This window comes from Globicephala melas, chromosome 19 (assembly GCF_963455315.2).
Source record: "Globicephala melas chromosome 19, mGloMel1.2, whole genome shotgun sequence".
NCBI lineage: Eukaryota > Metazoa > Chordata > Mammalia > Artiodactyla > Delphinidae > Globicephala > Globicephala melas.
In genome coordinates, this window is record NC_083332.1 from 13509695 (window position 1) to 13528120 (window position 18426).

The window sequence follows — 18426 nt, forward strand, 5'->3', positions numbered from 1 at the left end:
CCCAAGCGCCTCTCAGACCTGCCTATTCCTCTCTGTGTCCCTTTCTGGCCGTTTCTCCTGGGCAATCTAAGTTTTACTCCCCACCCCCACCCCCCAGAAGAGGGATCAAGATTCTCATTTTACAGAGGGGAAACTGAGGCTCAGAGAAGTGGAGTGCCTTGGCTAAAGCACTGTGCAGAGTCAGGCTGGCTCCAAGTGGAGCTCTTCTCCCCTCATGGCCTTCCGTCACCTTGACAACCTTCCATCACCTTGACAACCGCACCCCCATGGCACTTATTGCACTGAGGATGCTTTAGGGGCCTCTGTCACGTGGACTACTTAATTCCCTACATCCGCCTGTATCTCTGAGGGTCTTTCCCAGTGTCTCTGACCCTATCTTGGGTCTTTTTAGTTCTTGGTCCTGCTTCTCCTCTAATTTGGTCTCTGGGTCTCTTGCTCTTTCTGGCTCCAGACACTTTTTCCTGTCTCTCCCAGAATCACTACCCTCTTCACCGGGAGACTTCCTCCAGGTCTCCATCTCTGCGTCCATCTCTCAGCGTGTCTCTCTTTGTCTCTGCGTATCTCTCAGGCCCTCTCTCCGCCCTTTTCCTCTCTCTGTGCACCGCTCTCCAACCTCTATTTGTCTCTCTCACCCTGCCTCCTACCCCAATCTCTCCAAAACCCTGATGCCCCAGCCCGCGCTCTCACCCCCAGCTTCCTCTTGATGATGGGGGAGCCCTCGGGCGTGGGCGGCTCCGCCGGCGTCGTGTCACCCATGTCCCCGAGGCCGCCGGCCCCTTCGGGCCGGAAGGGACCATCCTCGGCCACGGCCACAGTCCCGTCGGGGCCTCCTGGGCCGACCTCCTGCGCCGCCACCTCCTCGTCGCCCGCGCCCTCCGCGGAGTCGCCCGCGCCTTCGCCCGCACCCTCGCCGTCCACGTCGCCTCCGGGCCCGGCCGGCTGCTCGCCGTGCACCTCGTCGCCCGTGGGGTCGGGCATGCCCGCCAGGAGCTCGGTCATCGTCACCTTCTTGGCGCCCTCCACCAGGCCGCCGCCGAAGAGCGAGCCCCAGAGCAGGCGCAGCGCGCCCGCCGCCGCCCCCGCGGCCGCCGACCCCGCGCGCGCCAGCGCCCCCCAGAGCAGCGCGGCCACGGCCGTCGCGGCCTCGCGCGCCGTCAGCCGCCGCAGCCGCCGCACGCGCCGCCGCAGGCTGCGGTAGCTGAGGCCCCGCAGGGCCCGACCCGCCGCCGCCGCCAGCCGCGCCGTCGCGCCCGCCGCCGCCGTCCCCGCCGCGCCCTCGGGCCCCGCCGCGCCCTCCTCTGCGCCCTCGGCGCCCGCCTCCGCCGCGCCCGCGCCCTCGTCGTCGTCCTCCCCCGGCCCGCCCTCGGTCTCCGAGATCTGCGCGGCGATCTGCATCTCGAAGATGGTGTCCTCGCAGAAGCTCACGAAGAGCTCCATCTTCTCCGACTCGCCGCCCTCGTTCACCACGTCGAAGATGAACTGACGCTTCGACTCCTTCACCTGCAGCGCGGGGCGGAGGGGACGTGATGGGGGCGCCGTCAGCGGGGACTTGGGACAACAGCGGTGGCAGCCACGCGCGTTCGCCGCTGTTCTAAGCATCGTCATTTTTATTTTTGAAAGCGAACCTATATAGCGCTCGCTGGAGGTGCACCTGTAAGAACCTCATTAAGGCTAGGCCCTGTATCCAGCATTTTATGTATGGTATCTCATTAAATCCGCACAAACCATCCTAGAAGTAGGGGCCGATATCCCCATTTTACAGATGAGGAAATGGAAGCCCAGAAAGTCACGTGTCTGGGGTGATGCAGCTGAGAGGTGGCAGGTGTAGGATTCGAATTCCCAGCAAGCTGGTTCCAGGATCGATGTTCTTGGCGTCGACAGACTGAGCATAGTGGTTGAGGGCAAAGGTTCTGCAGCCAGCCTGCCTGGGTTCGAATGCTGATTCTGCCACTGAGTTAGACTTAACGCTCTGGGCTTCGGTTTCCCCTTATGTAAATCGGGGAATAATAGTAGGACCCGTGCATAAAAGGGCTGGCGTGAGGATTAAATGAGTTAATAGATGCTGAGTGATTAGAACAGTGCCTGGCACCTACCAAACGCCATATAGTGCTTGCTGTTGTGGTACTGCTGCATGAGCGCTAGAGGGCCACGCAGGCAGACGTGGACTCCGGACCCGTAGGAGAACGTGGGAATGGGAAGGAGTGAGCAGGAGGAAGTGGGTGTCTGGAGGAATAACACTAACAGAAAGAGTGTGCACGTGGGGTGCACGTGAGGGGCGGAGCTCCCACAGGGTGTACTAGAGTGTGAAGGGCCAGTGGTGAACCAGGGCTTCCTGCAGATGCAGGGATGTGCAGACGTCCCGGGTGCAAGGACGATGCAACGGCTTTTAAGCCAGATTGCAGAGGAGGATGAGTATACAGTGGTGCCCCGAGGGACACAGGTGAGTGTGCAAAACCTTGGGAGTTCCGGTGGAGTATGTGAAAGGGCCGATGTGCAAGAGCCTTGTGAGAGGGCACCGGGACTAAGGGAGGAATCGGGTGTGAGGAGGGCGTGGCGGCATGGGAGGACATGGGGAGAACGTGACTGTGCCCGGCTCAGTGCTCGGCGGACATGGGCATATGGGGCAGAGGCATGCAAGGGCCTGGGTGAAACCGCGGGTGGGGAGTGTAAATGTGGGAGGGGTCTGCAATTCATATGGTCAGGGCACGTGCGGCAGGATGAGTGTGCAAGAGGACCCGGGAGTCAGTGTAAGAGGGCCCAGAACGTGAGGGCAGGGCTCAGGGTAGGGCACAAGCCCGGGCGTGCGTGAGCCAGGTGTCACTGAGGAGGAGACTCAAGGGGCCCAGGTGTTGAGGAGATGATGGGAGTGCAAGTCTCATGAACTGTGAGTGTTAAGGTGGGAAGGGTGTGCAAGAGCAAGTGGGAGGAGTGTGCAGGTGCCTGGGGGCATCTGAGGAGTAAAAGGGAAGTGGGAGTGCAAGGGGCAGGTAAGGAGCACGCAGGCTCGGCGTGCACTGTGAGTGTGGGCAGGAGGGCCGCCTGGACAGCAGGGGCGGGGCCAGGGGCCGAGCATGCGTGAGGGGCACATGGGAGGGTGAGAGAATGGGAGATGGGAACCACATGCAGGCTAAGTGTGTGAGGTGGGCTGAGGGTGTGCCAGGGCTACGTGGGCATACTTTGGAGCAAGTGAGTGTGTAAGGGGCATTCACACACTTGTAGGCTGGGCATATTCGGGGCACATCAGGTCAAGGAGTAGGCCTGGCCACCAAGGACACACAGGGGCTCTTGTGGGTGGGCTGGTGAGGGCTGTCCAAGTGCTCATGAATGAGCATGGGTGTGCCGGGGCATGTGCGGGTGAATGAGTGAGGACGGGCAACCATATGGCATGCCAGGGCTGCAGGAATGCACACTGGCATCCTCAGAGTGAGTGTGCAAGAGAGGTGCACGCACACGTGGGCCCAGCATAAGTGGGAAGGGTATTCTGTGCTAGGAACTCAGAGGGCATTTGGGGGCACAAAATGCCAGTCAGCAGGGCACCCTAGAGCCCCCACGGTGCGTGTGCAAAAGAGTGGGCATGGGCAGGCCAGGGCCGAGAGAGGGCATACCAGGGGCTGCTGGTAAGGTGAGCAAGGTGTGTGTAACCACGTGGGTTCAAGTACAAGAGTGTGGGTGTGGTCGCATCAGGATTATAAGAGCTCCCGGGGTGAGTGTACAAGTGGCAGGCGTGGTGTGCGAGCAGCCACAGTGAGGGCCCACAGGCGCTGCTGCATGTATAAGGGTATATGTCCATGCCGGGTCTGCACGAGGTGGGCATAGGAGAGCCAGGGGTGCGCAAGGGCACAGCAGCACCCCTACAACGTGTGCAGAAGGGTGGGCGTGGGCTTGCACGAGCGGAGCAGGGACACACCAGGGTCTGCAGAGCGGATATGCGAAGTGTGCACAGCCCCATGTGTGGTCCAAGCGTGCCAGGAGCATGCCCCGAAGCCCCGGGAGGCAAGCATGCGCGTGTGCGGGGCCACCGACCTGGGGCATCTCCCACTGGGCGCGGTTGGTCTCCGAGATCTCGAAGTAGATACGCTCGATGCGGCGGGAGGCGCCCATGATCTCGATGCGGCCCAGGTAGGGTCGGAAGTACTCGAGGATGCTCTCGGCCAGCTCGAGGAAGTTGCGCAGGCGCGGGTCGTGAGGCACGTGCTCCGACAGGTTGGTGAGCAGCACGGCCACGTTGAAGCCGATGTCGCGGGCTGGCTCCTGGAAGCGGTTGGCAAACTCCTCGCAGTCGATCATCTCGTTCTCATCCGCTTCGGAGCACGAAAGCAGGAACTGGATTTCTGGACCAGTGAACTGCTTCTGGCTGTCCATGGCCTGGAGAGTGGGCAGCAGTGAGCGGGGGAGGTCAGAGGGGTGGCCTAGGGAGCCCCAATGCCTTTCCCGAAAGAACTATGGACTTTTCATAAGGAGAGAAAAATCCAGAATCATATAAGCAGCACCCAAGGCTGACGTCCAGCAGGTTGGTATGGGTGAGGCTGTACCAGCTATTAAAACACTGAACGTTATGGGACTTCCCTGGTGGCGCAGTGGTTAAGAATCTGCCTGCCAATGCAGGGGATACGGGTTCGAGCCCTGGTCGGGGAAGATTCCACATGCCGCGGAGCAAATAAGCCCGTGTGCCACAACTACTGAGCCTGCGCTCTAGAGCCCGCCAGCCACAGCTACTGAGCCCACGTGCCACAACTATTGAAGCCCGCGCGCCTAGAGCCCGTGCTCCGCAACAAGAGAAGCCACCGTAACGAGAAGCCCGCGCACCGCAACGAAGAGTAGCCCCCGCTCGCCGCAACTAGAGAAAGGCCGCGCACAGCAGTGAAGGCCCAATGCAGCCAAAAGTAAATAAATAAATTTATTTATTAAAAAAAATACTGAATGCTGCATTTCCACAAAGCTGAGCTACCATCCACTGTCAGATAAAATCCATTTTCAGAGATGGTAAGATGTGAATCGATGAAACGCAGCACTTGTGTAGCAGCTGGTAAAGAGATGCCGCCCCAAGCTCCCTGCCTGCCATCCTGGTGAGTCCCCGCAGGCCTGCTCTCCACCCGTCCTCCCCCCACATGATGACACCTGTGGTCTGTACCAGAGGCTTTCCTGACCCTCTGGCTGCAGCTGGGGCCTGTCTAGCCGAGGTCGGGGAGCAGCAGGAGAATGGACTTGTGGCATTTCTGTCCTCGGTTCCCTCCCTGTGCTGGCTGTATCTCTCCGCCGAAGGTCAGTTCTGCCGTCCTGTCCACACAGCTCCTTCTGTCTCTGAGTTCGATAATTACTCTTTCCTCCAGGCCAGCCCCCTTACAGCTAGGGCCCTGACTGATACATGCCACCACCTCTGCCCCTTCCCCAAGGCCCTTTGGTCTCCCATCCTACCATTTCCAGCAACTAAGTAACTGGCACCTGACACAATGGAAGCCTCCAAATTTCAACTGGGAATAAAGTCGTATGCCCGTCACCCCAGAACATATTTTCAGCTACTGTATATGTAAGAACTATAACATGACAGGTATGACTGGAGCCCTCTGTGTACCCTTCTCTTGCTCCATTACCCCCACCCTCCCTCAAGGTATCCACCGAGGAGTTGGTGTATCCTTCCAAAGAACTATGTGTAACATGGATGGACCTAGTGGGTATTATGCTTAGTGAAATAAGTCAGACAAAGACAAATACTGTATGTTATCACTTATATGTGGAATCTAAAAAATAAAACAAGTGAATGAATATAACAAAACAGAAACAGACTCACAGATATAGAGAACAAATTAGAACAAACCAGTGAGGAGAGGGCATGGGGGGAGAGGCAAGATAGGGATAGGAGATTAAGAGATACAAACTACTATGAATAAAATAAACAAGCTACAAGGACATATTGTACAGCACAGAGAATATAGCCAATATATATATTTTTTTCGTTATGCGGGCCTCTCACTGTTGTGGCCTCTCCCGTTGCGGAGCACAGGCTCCGGATGCGCAGGCTCAGCAGCTGTGGCTCACAGGCCCAGCCGCTCCGCGGCATGTGGGATCTTCCTGGACCGGGGCACGAACCCGTGTCCCCTGCATCAGCAGGCGGACTCTCAACCACTGTGCCACCAGGGAAGCCCATAGCCAATATTTTATGATAACTTTAAATGGAGTATAATCTATAAAAATATTGAATCACTATGTTGTACACTGAAACTAATATAATATTGTAAATCAACTCTACTTCAATAAAAAAAGATGTGTCAGTACTTCTACTACTTATATTCTGTCACTTTGTCACACAAAAAATTTGGTATCCTGTGCATTATTTTGATTTAAAGAATATTATAATTATAATCATGTAATTGGAAACTTGCTTTTTTCACTCAGCTGTACGTTTTCAAGATCTATCCATGTTGATATATAGATCAAATGAATGCATTTTCACTGCTGTGTAGTATTCCTGTTTTATAAACACAACACTCTATCTATTCTCCTGATGACAGACATTTAGTTTATATCCAGTTTTTAACTTTACACACACTTTCATTAAATGTTCTTGTACTGATCTTCAATGCACTCTTTGCAAGAGGTTCTCTGGGGCAGCCTTTCAAATGTTTTGACCACACCTATAGTAAGAATGCATTTTATAATGACTCAAAAAAAAAAAGTTTTCACGACACAATTCTGACTTTTGCTATGTAACACACTCTGCAATGTTCTATTCTATTTTATTTTTAAAGATGCTGGTCATGACTTAACTAAATTTCATGACCAACAGATGGGTTGCAACGTGGTTTGAGAAACACTGCTCTGGGGTATGAACAGAAGCGAAATCTTCTGGCTCTAAAAAATGCTTTGTAGCCAAGAACTTTGCAAAATGCTTTCTAAATGAGTAACATGCTTTGCAAATCATGAAGGGCTCTAGAAACCACAGAGCGTGGAGACATAATCACACAGGAACTGTTCACCTTCTACCATCACGCCATCAGCCTGACTCCTTCCCTTATGATACAGTGTGACACTGTCCCTCTTAAAATCTGACACCCCCCCAACCATGCTCCACATTGTGCATTTGCCTATCCCCTTCTTTTGAAATACCTTTTTCTCTGACTGTTGTCAGTTTCCTTGGCTGGAGTCTCCTTCTCTTCCAGACGTCTAAAAGTTGGAGGGGCTCCAGGCCTGGAATTTGCATGCTTTTCTTGAGATATACACTCGTCATGGAGATGTCATTGAGGCCTGGTCCTCCGAAAGCCATCCCGTGCCAATGATGGTAAAGCCTACGTCCCAGCCCTGACTGCCCCCCAGAATCCATACACTTAACAGGGGAAGCCTTACCTGACATCTCTTTGTGGAAATGGCCAAAACTGACCTCTTGATTGCAAAACCTCTCCTCCCACAGTCTTACCCATCTCCGGAATCGCATCACCACCCACCCAGGTGCTTAAGTTAAAATCTTTGAGTCATCCTTGATTCCTTTCTTTTATCTCACTACCCACACCTAATCCATCAGCAAATCTGTCAGCTCTACTTTCAAAAGATCTAGGACACACACACTTCTGCCCCCTCCATGGCCCCTACCCTGGTTTTGTCCCCCATTGGACCCTCACAGCAACCTTCTCCCTGGTCTCCCTTCTCCTCTTCTATCCTCACAGTCTCTTCCCCACCCACCCACAGTTGGAGGGACCCTGTGAACATCTGAGTCAGGTCACATTCCTCCCCTGCTCAGAATCCTCCCTTAGCTCCATCTCATTCAGGCCAAAAGTCAGAGTCCTCCCTGCAGCCAACCAGTGTCAGCACATCTGCCCCCCTCACCTCTCAGACTTAAAGTTTTCCTCTCCCCGCCCCCAACAGCCCTCTCCAGCCATACTGGCCTCCTTTGCATCCCTCTTATTCCCACTTTTCAGCCTTTACACTTGTTGTCCCTTGTCCTGGGGATGCCACAACCTCCCCTAACTTCACAGGGTAGCTTTCAGCTCTTGGCTTCAATGTCCTCTTCTAGAAAGACTTTCCCTGACCACCCAATTTACAGGGCTTACTCTACGCATGCTCTCTTGCACACCACCCTGCTCACTTCCTTCAGACCACAGGTTATAACCTGAAATTATTTTGTTTCTTTACTTATTTTCATCTGACAGCCACTGGGCTGTCAGTCTCTGTTTTGTTCACTGCTACACACAGTACGTGCTCAACGCATGTTTGTCAAATGAATTAAGCATCTTGAAAACTGAAAAGACTTTTTAACTTTGTTATACTTTTTGAAAATTAAGAAGTCCTTAAAAAAAACACCTAACCTTGTTCTTTTAAACCATAAAAAAATTGAAAAGCATATTGTAAAATACAAAAGTTTGTAAAGAGTCTGGGAATCATAGGACGCTTTGGGTTTGGGAAACCATATGATGTTTGGTAAAGGTTAGACATTTAGAAATGAGAATACTGCCATTTTGCAATCTCTAATGAACTAATGTGTCTGGGCATTGAATATCAGTGGTTGCTGACATCACAAAAGGAGAGATGACGGGACAGGATGTGCCTCTTGACGGACGTATGAAGCACCACAAAGGAAGGTGTTGGTGAAAAATAAAAACAAAAACTCCAAACCTGAATCTGATTGAGCTTCTTGACCCAAGTCCCAGTTTACAGGGAATGCAGGGGACAGAGGAACACGTTAAATGACACCACAAAGTTGCATCAGCCAGATCAAAACTGTGGGAAACTCTACAACTAGGAGAGCACTAATGACAGCTACGAGCCACATGTGGCTACTGAGCCCTTGAATCATGGCTGGTGCAAAGTGAGGTGTGCTGACAGTGTAAAATACATATGGATTTTAAAGACTCAGTATAGGACTTCTCTGGTGGCGCAGTGCTTAAGAATCCACCTGCCAATTCAGGGGACGTGGGTTCAATTCCTGGTCCGGGAAGATCCCACATGCCGCGGAGCGACAAAGCCTGTACATCACAACTACTGAGCCTGCCCTCTAGAGCCTGTGAGCCACAACTACTGAAGCCCGCGCACCTAGAGCTCGTGCTCCGCAACAAGAGAAGCCACCGCCCGCCGCAACTAGAGGAAGCCTGCATGCAACAACGAAGACCCAACACAGCCAATAAATAAATAAATAAATGTTCCTTAAAAAAAAAGACTTAGTATAAAAAAAAGAATTTAAAATATCTGATAATTTTTACATTGACTATATGTTGAAATATTATTTTGGTAGAGTAGGTTAAATAAAACATGGTTAAAAATAATTTCACGTGTTTCTTTTTACTTCTTTTTTTTTTTGTGGTACGCGGGCCTCTCACTGTTGTGGCCTCTCCCTTTGCGGAGCACAGGCTCCGGACGCACAGGCCCAGCCGCTCTGTGGCATGTGGGATCTTCCCGGACCCGGGGCACGAACCCGTGTCCCCTGCATCGGCAGGTGGACTCTCAACCACTGCGCCACCAGGGAAGCCCTCTTTTTACTTCTTTTTTTAAATGTAAGTATTAGAAATTTCTTTTCTTAAAAATATTTATTTACTTATTTTTGGCTGTGTTGGGTCTTAGTTGTGGCACGCGGGATCCTTCCTTGCAGTGCACGGGCTCTTCGTTGTGGCACATGGGCTTCTCTCTAGTGGTGCAAGAGCTCCAGAGCGCGTGGACTTAGTAGTTGCAGTGCGTGGGCTTAGTTGCCCCGTGGCATATGGGATCTTAGTTCCCCCGACCAGGGATCAAACCCGCGTCCCCTGCATTGGAAGGTGGATTCTAACCATTGGACCACCAAGGAAGTCCCAGAAATTTCTTAAGTATATGTGTTGCCCTCATTGTATTTCTATCGGGCAGTGCTGCTCTACAGGACCAGCAACCCAGGTATCCATCAGATAAACTGCCAGGTAAGGGAAAAGTGATGGAGGGGCAGCAGTAGATAAAAGGAGGTTTAAAGAAACAGCAACCAGGGACTTCCCTGGTAGTGCAGTCGTTAAGAATCTGCCTGCCTATTCAGGGGACACAGGTTTGAACCCTGGTCTGAGAAGATCCCACATGTTGTGGAGCAACTAAGCCCATGTGCCACAACTACTGGAGCCTGCACACCGCCACAAAGAGTAGCCCCTGCTCTCCGCAACTGGAGAAAGCCCACACGTAGCAACGAAGACCCAACACAGCCAAAAATAAATAAGTAGATAATTTTTTTTTAAAAAAAAGGAGAATTTAAGAAATAGCAACCAATAGCACTGGGTGGCCTTGTTTGGATCCTGCTTCAAAGAAATTACAAAAAATTATATGTGGTCTTTAGAAGATCTGGAAATGTGAACGTTGGCCAGACATTTGATGATTTAATGAACTACAGATCTTTTTCATTTTGTCTTTATTGCTTTGTTTTTAGTTAGGAGTGATAATGACACTGTGGTTTGTTAAATAGAAGGAAAGCTTTTTAAGACCGTATATTGTATAGTTCCATTTATATGAAGTGTCCAAAACAGGCAAATCTATAGAGACAGAAAGTAGATTAGCTGCCAGGGGCCTGAGTGGGGGAAATGGAAGTGACCGCTAAAGGGTATGGGGTTTCTTTCTGAGGTGATTAAAATGTTCTAATTAGATTGTAGTGATGCTTGCACAATTCTGTGAATATATCAAAAAAACATTAAGTTGTACCTTTTAAATGGGTGAATTTTATAGCATATGAATTATATCTCAATAAAGATGTTTTTTAAAAGGAAGTCTTTTAATTTAGAGATAGGTACAAAAACATTTGCTAACAAAAAACAATAAAGAAAACCACAAAATAGTACTAACTAAGAATAAATTAGTAGCCTGAAATGTGTTTTCACCCACCAGGAAGGGCTTTCCAAACTGTAGTAGATGTTTTGGAATCTGCAAAGTACTTACCATTGGAGACATGTTTTGCAAACTGTCAAGAACACTGTCAACCACGAAGAACTTGGGAAGCCCTAAAATAATTCTATATATTTTTCTTTTCTTAATAAATTTATTTATTTATTCATTTATTTAATTTTTGTCTGCATTGGGTCTTCGCTGCTGCACGCGGGTTTTCTCTAGTTGCTGACAGTGGGGTCTACTCTTTGTTGCGGTGCGCGGACTTCTCATCGCGGTGGCTTCTCCTGTTGCGGAGCACAGTCCCTAGGCGCGCGGGCTTCAGTAGTTGTGGCACACGGACTTAGTTGCTCCGCGGCATGTGGGATATTCCCGGACCAGAGATCAAACCAGTGTCCCCGGCATTGGCAGACAGATTCTTAACCACTGCGCCACCAGGGAAGCCCTCTATATATTTTTCAGTGAAGATTTACATATGAACGGAAATGCAGAAATAAATGTCCAGAGATATGAACATCTAGAGGATAACTGTGGCAGCCTTTGAAGAGGCGGGATGAGAGTAGGGTTGGGTATGGGGACCAAAGGTAACCTCAACCATAGCTATAAGTTCTGAATTTCTCTACAAAAGGACTGAATCCCTGTATTATCTATTCTGTTAAAAATTAATAAAATATTTAAAATAATTTTCTACATAAAAAGCAAGTCTTATGCATGGCCAACCCTCTCTCCCCAAAGCCAACCAACCAACCAACAAAACAAACCACCATAAGCAAAGTCAAAAGACAAATGCTGAACTAGAAAAAAGAAGGACACCTCATATCACTAACAAAGTTATAGTCAGCCAAATATAGAAATCAAGAAGAAAAACACCAACATCCCAATAGAAAAGTAAACCAAAGCCATGGTCAGTTCACTGAACAAGTAATACAAAAGAAGTAACATGAAAAGATGCCTAATTGCACTCGTAACAGGAGAAATGTGAATTAAAACTTCACTCAATACCTTTTTTCACCTATCAGATTGGCAAAAATCCAAATATTTGACAATGTGGTCTGGTGGTGAGGCTGTGGGAAAACAGGCAGTCTCACATTTTACTAATGAGAAGGAAAAATGCAGGGCAAGATCGGTCCAAATGACAAATGAATTTACCCTTTAACCCAGCAATCCCACTTTTGGAAGTTTACCTTTAGATACAACTCACGTACAAAGTGATGTACATACAAAGGTAATTGTTCTAGCCAGCATTGCTAGTGGCCCATGTGGAGCCTTCCTCAACACTCTTACTGGAAATCAGCAGTATAAATTTACAATATCTGTCCTATAAACGGCACCTTTGTACAGTGCACAACTTGTACAACTATCCATGGCCACCCTAATGACAGCATGTGTTGTAATGGCAAAAGACTGGGGAAAAGTGAGTGTCCATCGACAGGGAATAATCAAATAAACCATAATATATACACAAAGTGGAGTACTGGAAACCTATAAAAAATAATCAGGACACTCCTTATATCTCTAGAATATATTGTTAAGTGATACAGGCCAATGTATATAGCTTATTACCTATTATGTAAGAAAAGAGGAAAATAATATCTGGAGAAAATGATAGAAGGACACAAAAAAAGAAACTAATGCTTACTCACAGCAGTGGGGGTGAAGGAAGCGTAGGTTGAGAAAGGGGCGGGAATGAGACTTCTCACACTTCATACTTTGCTATATTTTACTTTAAAAATTATGTGAATGTATTATTTATTCAAAAAATAAAGCCAATGCACTTTTAAAGTTACAGATTGTAACTTTGTGAAACAGATATTGAGCTACAAAATGTTGTGTACGTGACATCAAATCTTGTGATTTGTGAAACCCTGAATCGTCAGGAGGGATCTTTGCCCATTTTTTAAAAAATCACCTTATAACTGAAAGTTTGTACCCTTTCACCAAACTCTCCCTTTTTCCACCACCTCCCAGCTTATGGAAACCACTCACTTTTCTACTCTCTGTTTCTGAGTTTGACTTTTGTTTTTAGATTTCACATATGTGATACCATGCAGTATCTGTCTTTCTCTGGCTGGCTTATTTCACTTAGTGTAATGCCCTCCAGGTTCATCCATGTTGCTGCAAATGACAAGATTTCCAGCCTTAACCAAGGCTGAATGATATTTCACACACACACATACACACATACGACATCTTCTTTATCCATTCATCCATAGACAGATACTTAGGTTGTTTTCACACCTTGGCTATTATGAGTAATGCTGCAATGAATGTGAGAGTGCAAACATCGCTTTGCAATTATAGTTTCATTTCCTTTGCATAGATACCCAGAAATGGGATTCCTGGGTCCTACTGTAGTTCTGTTTTTAATTTCCTGAGGAACTTCCATTCTGTTTTCCATAGTGGTTGCACCAGTTTACATTCCCACCAACAATGGACAAAGATACCCTTTTCTCTACATCCTTGCCACACTTGTTATCTCTTGTTTTTTCGATAACACCCATCCTAAAAGGTGTGAGGTGATATCTCACTGTGGTTTTGATTTGCATTTTCCTGATGATTAGTGATATTGAGCACTTTTTCTTGTACCTGTTGGCCATTTGTATGTCTTCTTTGGAATAATGTCTATTCAGGTCCTTTGCCCATTTTTAAATTGGGTTATTGGTTTTATTGCTTTTGAGCTATAATGACTTCTTTGTATATTTTGGATATTAACCCCATATTAAATATGTGGTTGGCAAATATTTTCTTCCATTCCGTAAGTTGCCTTTTTTTTTTTTTTTTTTTTTTTGCAGTACATGGGCCTCTCACTGTTGTGGCCTCTCCCGTTGCGGAGCACAGGCTCCGGACGCGCAGGCTCAGCGGCCATGGCTCACGGGCCCAGCCGCTCCGCGGCATGTGGGATCTTCCCGGACCGGGGCACGAACCCGCGTCCCCTGCAACGGCAGGCGGACTCTCAACCACTGCGCCACCAGGGAAGCCCAGCTGTCTTTTTTTTGTCGATGGTCTCCTTTGCTGAGTAGAGTCATTTTAAAATTATAAATGATGCGACTTTAGCTCCTGCACCGTCCTTTTTGGTTCTCTTGCAGTCCCTACTGAGACTCTCACCCTAACCTGCCTGTCTTGAGAGTCGAGCTGGGACTCCCCAGAGAGGGCCTGGCACCCAGGAGGTGCTCACTGACTGTTTATTAGGCTAGATTAGTGGATGAATCTGGAGGCAGTGTACTCTGGAACCAGACTGCCTGAGTTCTAATCCCAGCTTTGTTACTTATCAGTTGTGTGACCTTAAGCACAGCACTTTAACCTTCCTGTGCCTCAGTTTCCACTTCTGCAAAATGGGAATAAAAAATAGTCCTTACTGGGACTTCCCTGGTGGTCCAGTGGTTAAGAATCCACCAATGCAGGGGACACGGGTTTGAGTCCTGGTCCAGGAAGATCCCACATGTCGCAGAGCAACTAAGCCCGTGTGCCACAACTACTGAGCCTGCGCTCTAGAGCCCATGAGCCGCAATTACTGAAGCCCACATGCCTAGAGCCTGTGGTCTACAACAAGAGAAGCCACCACAGTGAGAAGCCCGCGCCCCACAACAAAGAGTAGCCCCCGCTCACCGCAACTAAAGAAAGCCCGCACACAGCAATGAAGACACAACGCAGCCAAAAAAAAAAAAAGTCCTTACTACCTAAGGGTTACTGTAAATTAACATTCATTTACACACAGGACCTGACACAGGTGAGAACATGATACATATTAGCTCTTATTTCTGAAGGTGCAGGGCTCAGGGACAGTGACGTTTAAGAGGCTGCGAGGGCGACAAATAAAGACGCAGACCTACTAGAGAATGGACTTGAGGACCCGGGGAGGGGGAAGGGTAAGCTGGGACGAAGTGAGAGAGTGGCATGGACATATATACACTACCAAATGTAAAATAGATAGCTAGTGGGAAGCAGCCGCATAGCACAGGGTGATCAGCTCGGTGCTTTGTGACCACCGAGAGGGGTGGGATAGGGAGGGTGGGGGGGAGGGAGACGCAAGAGGGAGGAGATATGGGAACATATGTATATGTATAACTGATTCACTTTGTTATAAAGCAGAAACTACCACACCATTGTAAAGCAATTATACTCCAATAAAGATGTTAAAAAAAAGAGCCTGCGAGAGATTGGCAGGGAAGGTGGGGGTCCCAGGAATGCGTGGCACAGACGCCCAGGGGAGCAAGGCATTGCCGAGGGGGAGGAAATGGCCGACTGTGGCAAACGCGGCCAAGATGACAAGTCAGAGGAAAGATTTAGGGTGAAGAGGTCACTGATGATCTTAGCTGGTGTAGTTTCAGGAGAGTGACAGGGACAGAAGCCCCGAATCAGGGAAGGAGTGGGAGGTGAGAAAGGAGTGAGTGAGGGTAGATAGCTCTTGGGAGGCGTGGCTGAGAAGCGGGGAGACAGAGAGGCAGGGAGGCTCTCAGAAGGCAACTGGGAGGCATGGGGCACTTTGTATTCAACTCAGGAGACCCTGGGTTTATTTAAATGCTGACGGACAACAGTGATTGCAATCCCTAGAATAAAATAAGAAGTCATGAGTCTATACCCATACAAATGAATGAGTGAATGAACGAACAAACAAACAAACAAATAAATAAATGGAGGAGAAGGGAAAAACTCTTCCTTACAGTAAAATCGTACCTAGTGTGTGGAGAAAAGGGAACCCTCTTACACCGTTGGTGGGAATGTAAATTGGTGCAGCCACTACGGAAAACAGTATGGAGGATCCTCAAAAAACTAAAAATAGAGTTGCCATACGATCCAGCCATCCTACTCCTGGGCACACACCCAGAGAAAACTATATTTCAGAAAGATACATGCACCCTTATATTCATAGCAGCACTATTTGCAATAGCCAGGACATGGAAACAACCTAAATGTTCATTGACAGATGAATGGATAAAGAAGATGTGGTCCAAATATACAGTGGAATATTACTCAGTCACAAAAAAGAATAAAATAATGACATTTGCAGCAACGTGGATGGACCTAGAGATTATCATACTAAGCAAACTAAGTCAGAAAGAGAAAGGCAAATACCACATGATAGCACTTATGTGTGAATCTAAAATATGACACAAATGAACACATCTGTGAAACAGAAACAGACTCACAGATATAGAGAACAGACTCGTGGTTGCCAAGGGAGAGGGGGAGGTGGGGGAGGGAAGGATTGGTAGTTTGGGATTAGCAGATCCAAACTATCACATGTAGGGTGGATAAACAACAAGGTCCTACTCTACAGCACAGGAACTATACTCAATATCCTGTGGTGATCAACCATAATGGAAAAGAATATGAAAAAGAATATATATATATATATATATATGTATAACCAAACCACTTTGCTATACTGTAGAAATTAACACAACATTTTATTGCAATATGGTAAGTCAACCATATTGCAATAAAATGAAAAAAGGTACCTAGTAAAGGTAAAGGGTACAGGGAAGTTAGAAAACCACCATTTCTCAACTGCCATAGTAGTAATCGTTGAGACAAGTATCACTGATAGATGCTAACCCTGAGAGGGTGCGCAGGATATTTACATAGTCTCAAAGCACATCTTCACAAGATACCAAGGGGAACGATAGTATCAGTACAGTGGAGACTCTGGTAAACACCACCTTCACCATGTGACCAAGCTAACACCAACTGTAATGGGAAGAACCAACATCACATGCCTCCTGATAGAAAGCACTGAGAAAGACATAGCCCTCCTCTGATATTCCTGCCAAAGGCGTATAACCTGAATCGAATCACAAGGAAAACTCAGACAAACCCACACTGAGGGCCATCCTATAAAACAACTGGCCTCTATTTTTCAAAAATATCGAGATCATAAGAGGCAAAGACAGATCAAGGAAGGGTTCCAGATTGAAGGGAGCTAAAGAGACAGGATGCCTAAATGTAATCCCTGATCCTGGACTGGATCCTTGACAAGGAAAAAAATTTCTTCAAGAGCAAAAACTGAATAAAGTCTGTAGATAGCAGGATTGTCTCAATGTTGATTTCCTGATTTGAATAATTGTTTTGTGGTTATGTAAGGGAATGAACTTGTTCTCAGGAGATACACACTGAAGTATTTAGAGGTAAAGAGGAATTATGATAGAGCAAATGAGGTAAAAAGTTAATATTTGGGGGACTTCCCTGGTGGTCCAGTGGCTGAGACTCCAAGCTCCCAATGCAGGGGGCCCTGGTCAGGGAACTAGATCCCACACGCCGCAACTAAGACCACGCATGCCGCAATTAAAGATCCCATATGCTGCAACTAAAAGATCCTGCACACCGCAACGAAGACCCCCCTTGTGCTGCAACTAAGACCCAGCACAGCCAAATAAATAAATAAATAAAAAGTTAACATTTGGGCAATCCGGGTGAAAAGGTATTCAGAAATTTTATGTACTCTTCCTGCAACTCCTCCATAAGACTGAAGTTATTTCAAAGGAAAAATTTAACAAAATGGTGATGGAAAAGATCTGTCAGTAATAATAATAGGTAATATCTCTTGTACTCTCCTGTGTTCCAGGCACTGCCCAGGCTCTGTTCACCCACTGCCTAACCTCAAAGCAGTCCTGTGAAACAGTTAATGTTATTATCTTAGCCCCACTTCACAGAGGAACCTGAGGCTTAGAGCGGATGAGTGGCTTACCTGGGGTCGAAGGGTTGGCAGAGGCAGGTGAGTGGGCTCCTGGACAGAGCTGGTTCCTGCATTTCCCTCCTAACAGCCTCATTATTTAGACCTGCAGTGGTCGTTAGTGACTGCCTCTCCCTTTAGTCTATAAGCCCCATGAAGGCAGGGCTGTGTCTGTCTCAATCATTGCTGTGTCCATGGTATCAGCACAGAGCCCAACACAGAGGAGAAACCCAATAGATGGTTATCAACTGAATAACTGATCTCTATTTATAATAATGATAATATTATGACTGTTAATAATGATAATAGAAATAAGGTTCTCATTTGTGTTGATGCATTTCATCTTCAAAACAAGTCCAAGGATGATAATTTTATCCCCGTTTTACAGATAAGGAAACTGAGGCATCCAGAGAAGTCTCTTGCCTACAGCAGGCAGCCAGAAGGGCATGACTGGTACTTGGCACCCCACCCATCCGCCTTCCAGTACTCACCTTCTGGAAGTCCTTCTTGGAGATGAGGCCACGGGGGTCAGTGACGTAGTCCTGGAAGGCCTCAGAGCCCACAATGTCCTTGAGTTTCAGGAACATGTCGAAGAACTTGAGGATCATCTCCACGTTGGATGAGGATTCCACAAGCATGTCCACCATCTGCCGGGCAATCATGCCGTTCACCACGTTCCCTGCAGGCAGCCCCAGGTCAGTGTGGCTCAACAGAGCCTCCCTTCTGGATCCCCATTGGGCTTGCCTCCCTCTCCAGCTCAGGAGCCACCAGGATCCACTGCGCTGGTGGAAGCTTCCCTGGCCAGCTCCTGTACCTCCCCTCAGAGGGCAAGGGTCACTTTCTGATCTGCCTCGGCATCAGGTGTGAACCTGGCTGATTCTGTCTATGTCCTCCTCCCCCGATAGCTGGGGGAGTCATCAACAAGGATAACAATGGCATAAACT

General features: G+C 48.3%; 1 protein-coding gene across 7 annotated transcripts in view; it reads right to left on the reverse strand.

Moving 5' to 3' along the window:
* RYR1 (ryanodine receptor 1) overlaps window positions 1–18426 on the reverse strand; it is a 118452-nt gene that overhangs the window by 12495 nt on the left and 87531 nt on the right. For 6 of the 7 annotated variants that reach the window (XM_060288636.1, XM_060288633.1, XM_060288632.1 and 3 more), the window contains 3 exons: window positions 17974–18161; window positions 4024–4365; window positions 688–1500 (listed from right to left, as the gene is read on the reverse strand). In XM_060288636.1, coding sequence (XP_060144619.1) covers window positions 688–1500; window positions 4024–4365; window positions 17974–18161 — 1343 coding nt within the window. Of the gene's footprint in view, window positions 1–687; window positions 1501–4023; window positions 4366–17973; window positions 18162–18426 lie in introns of those variants that run through there. The other variant, XM_060288638.1, reaches the window with a different exon arrangement.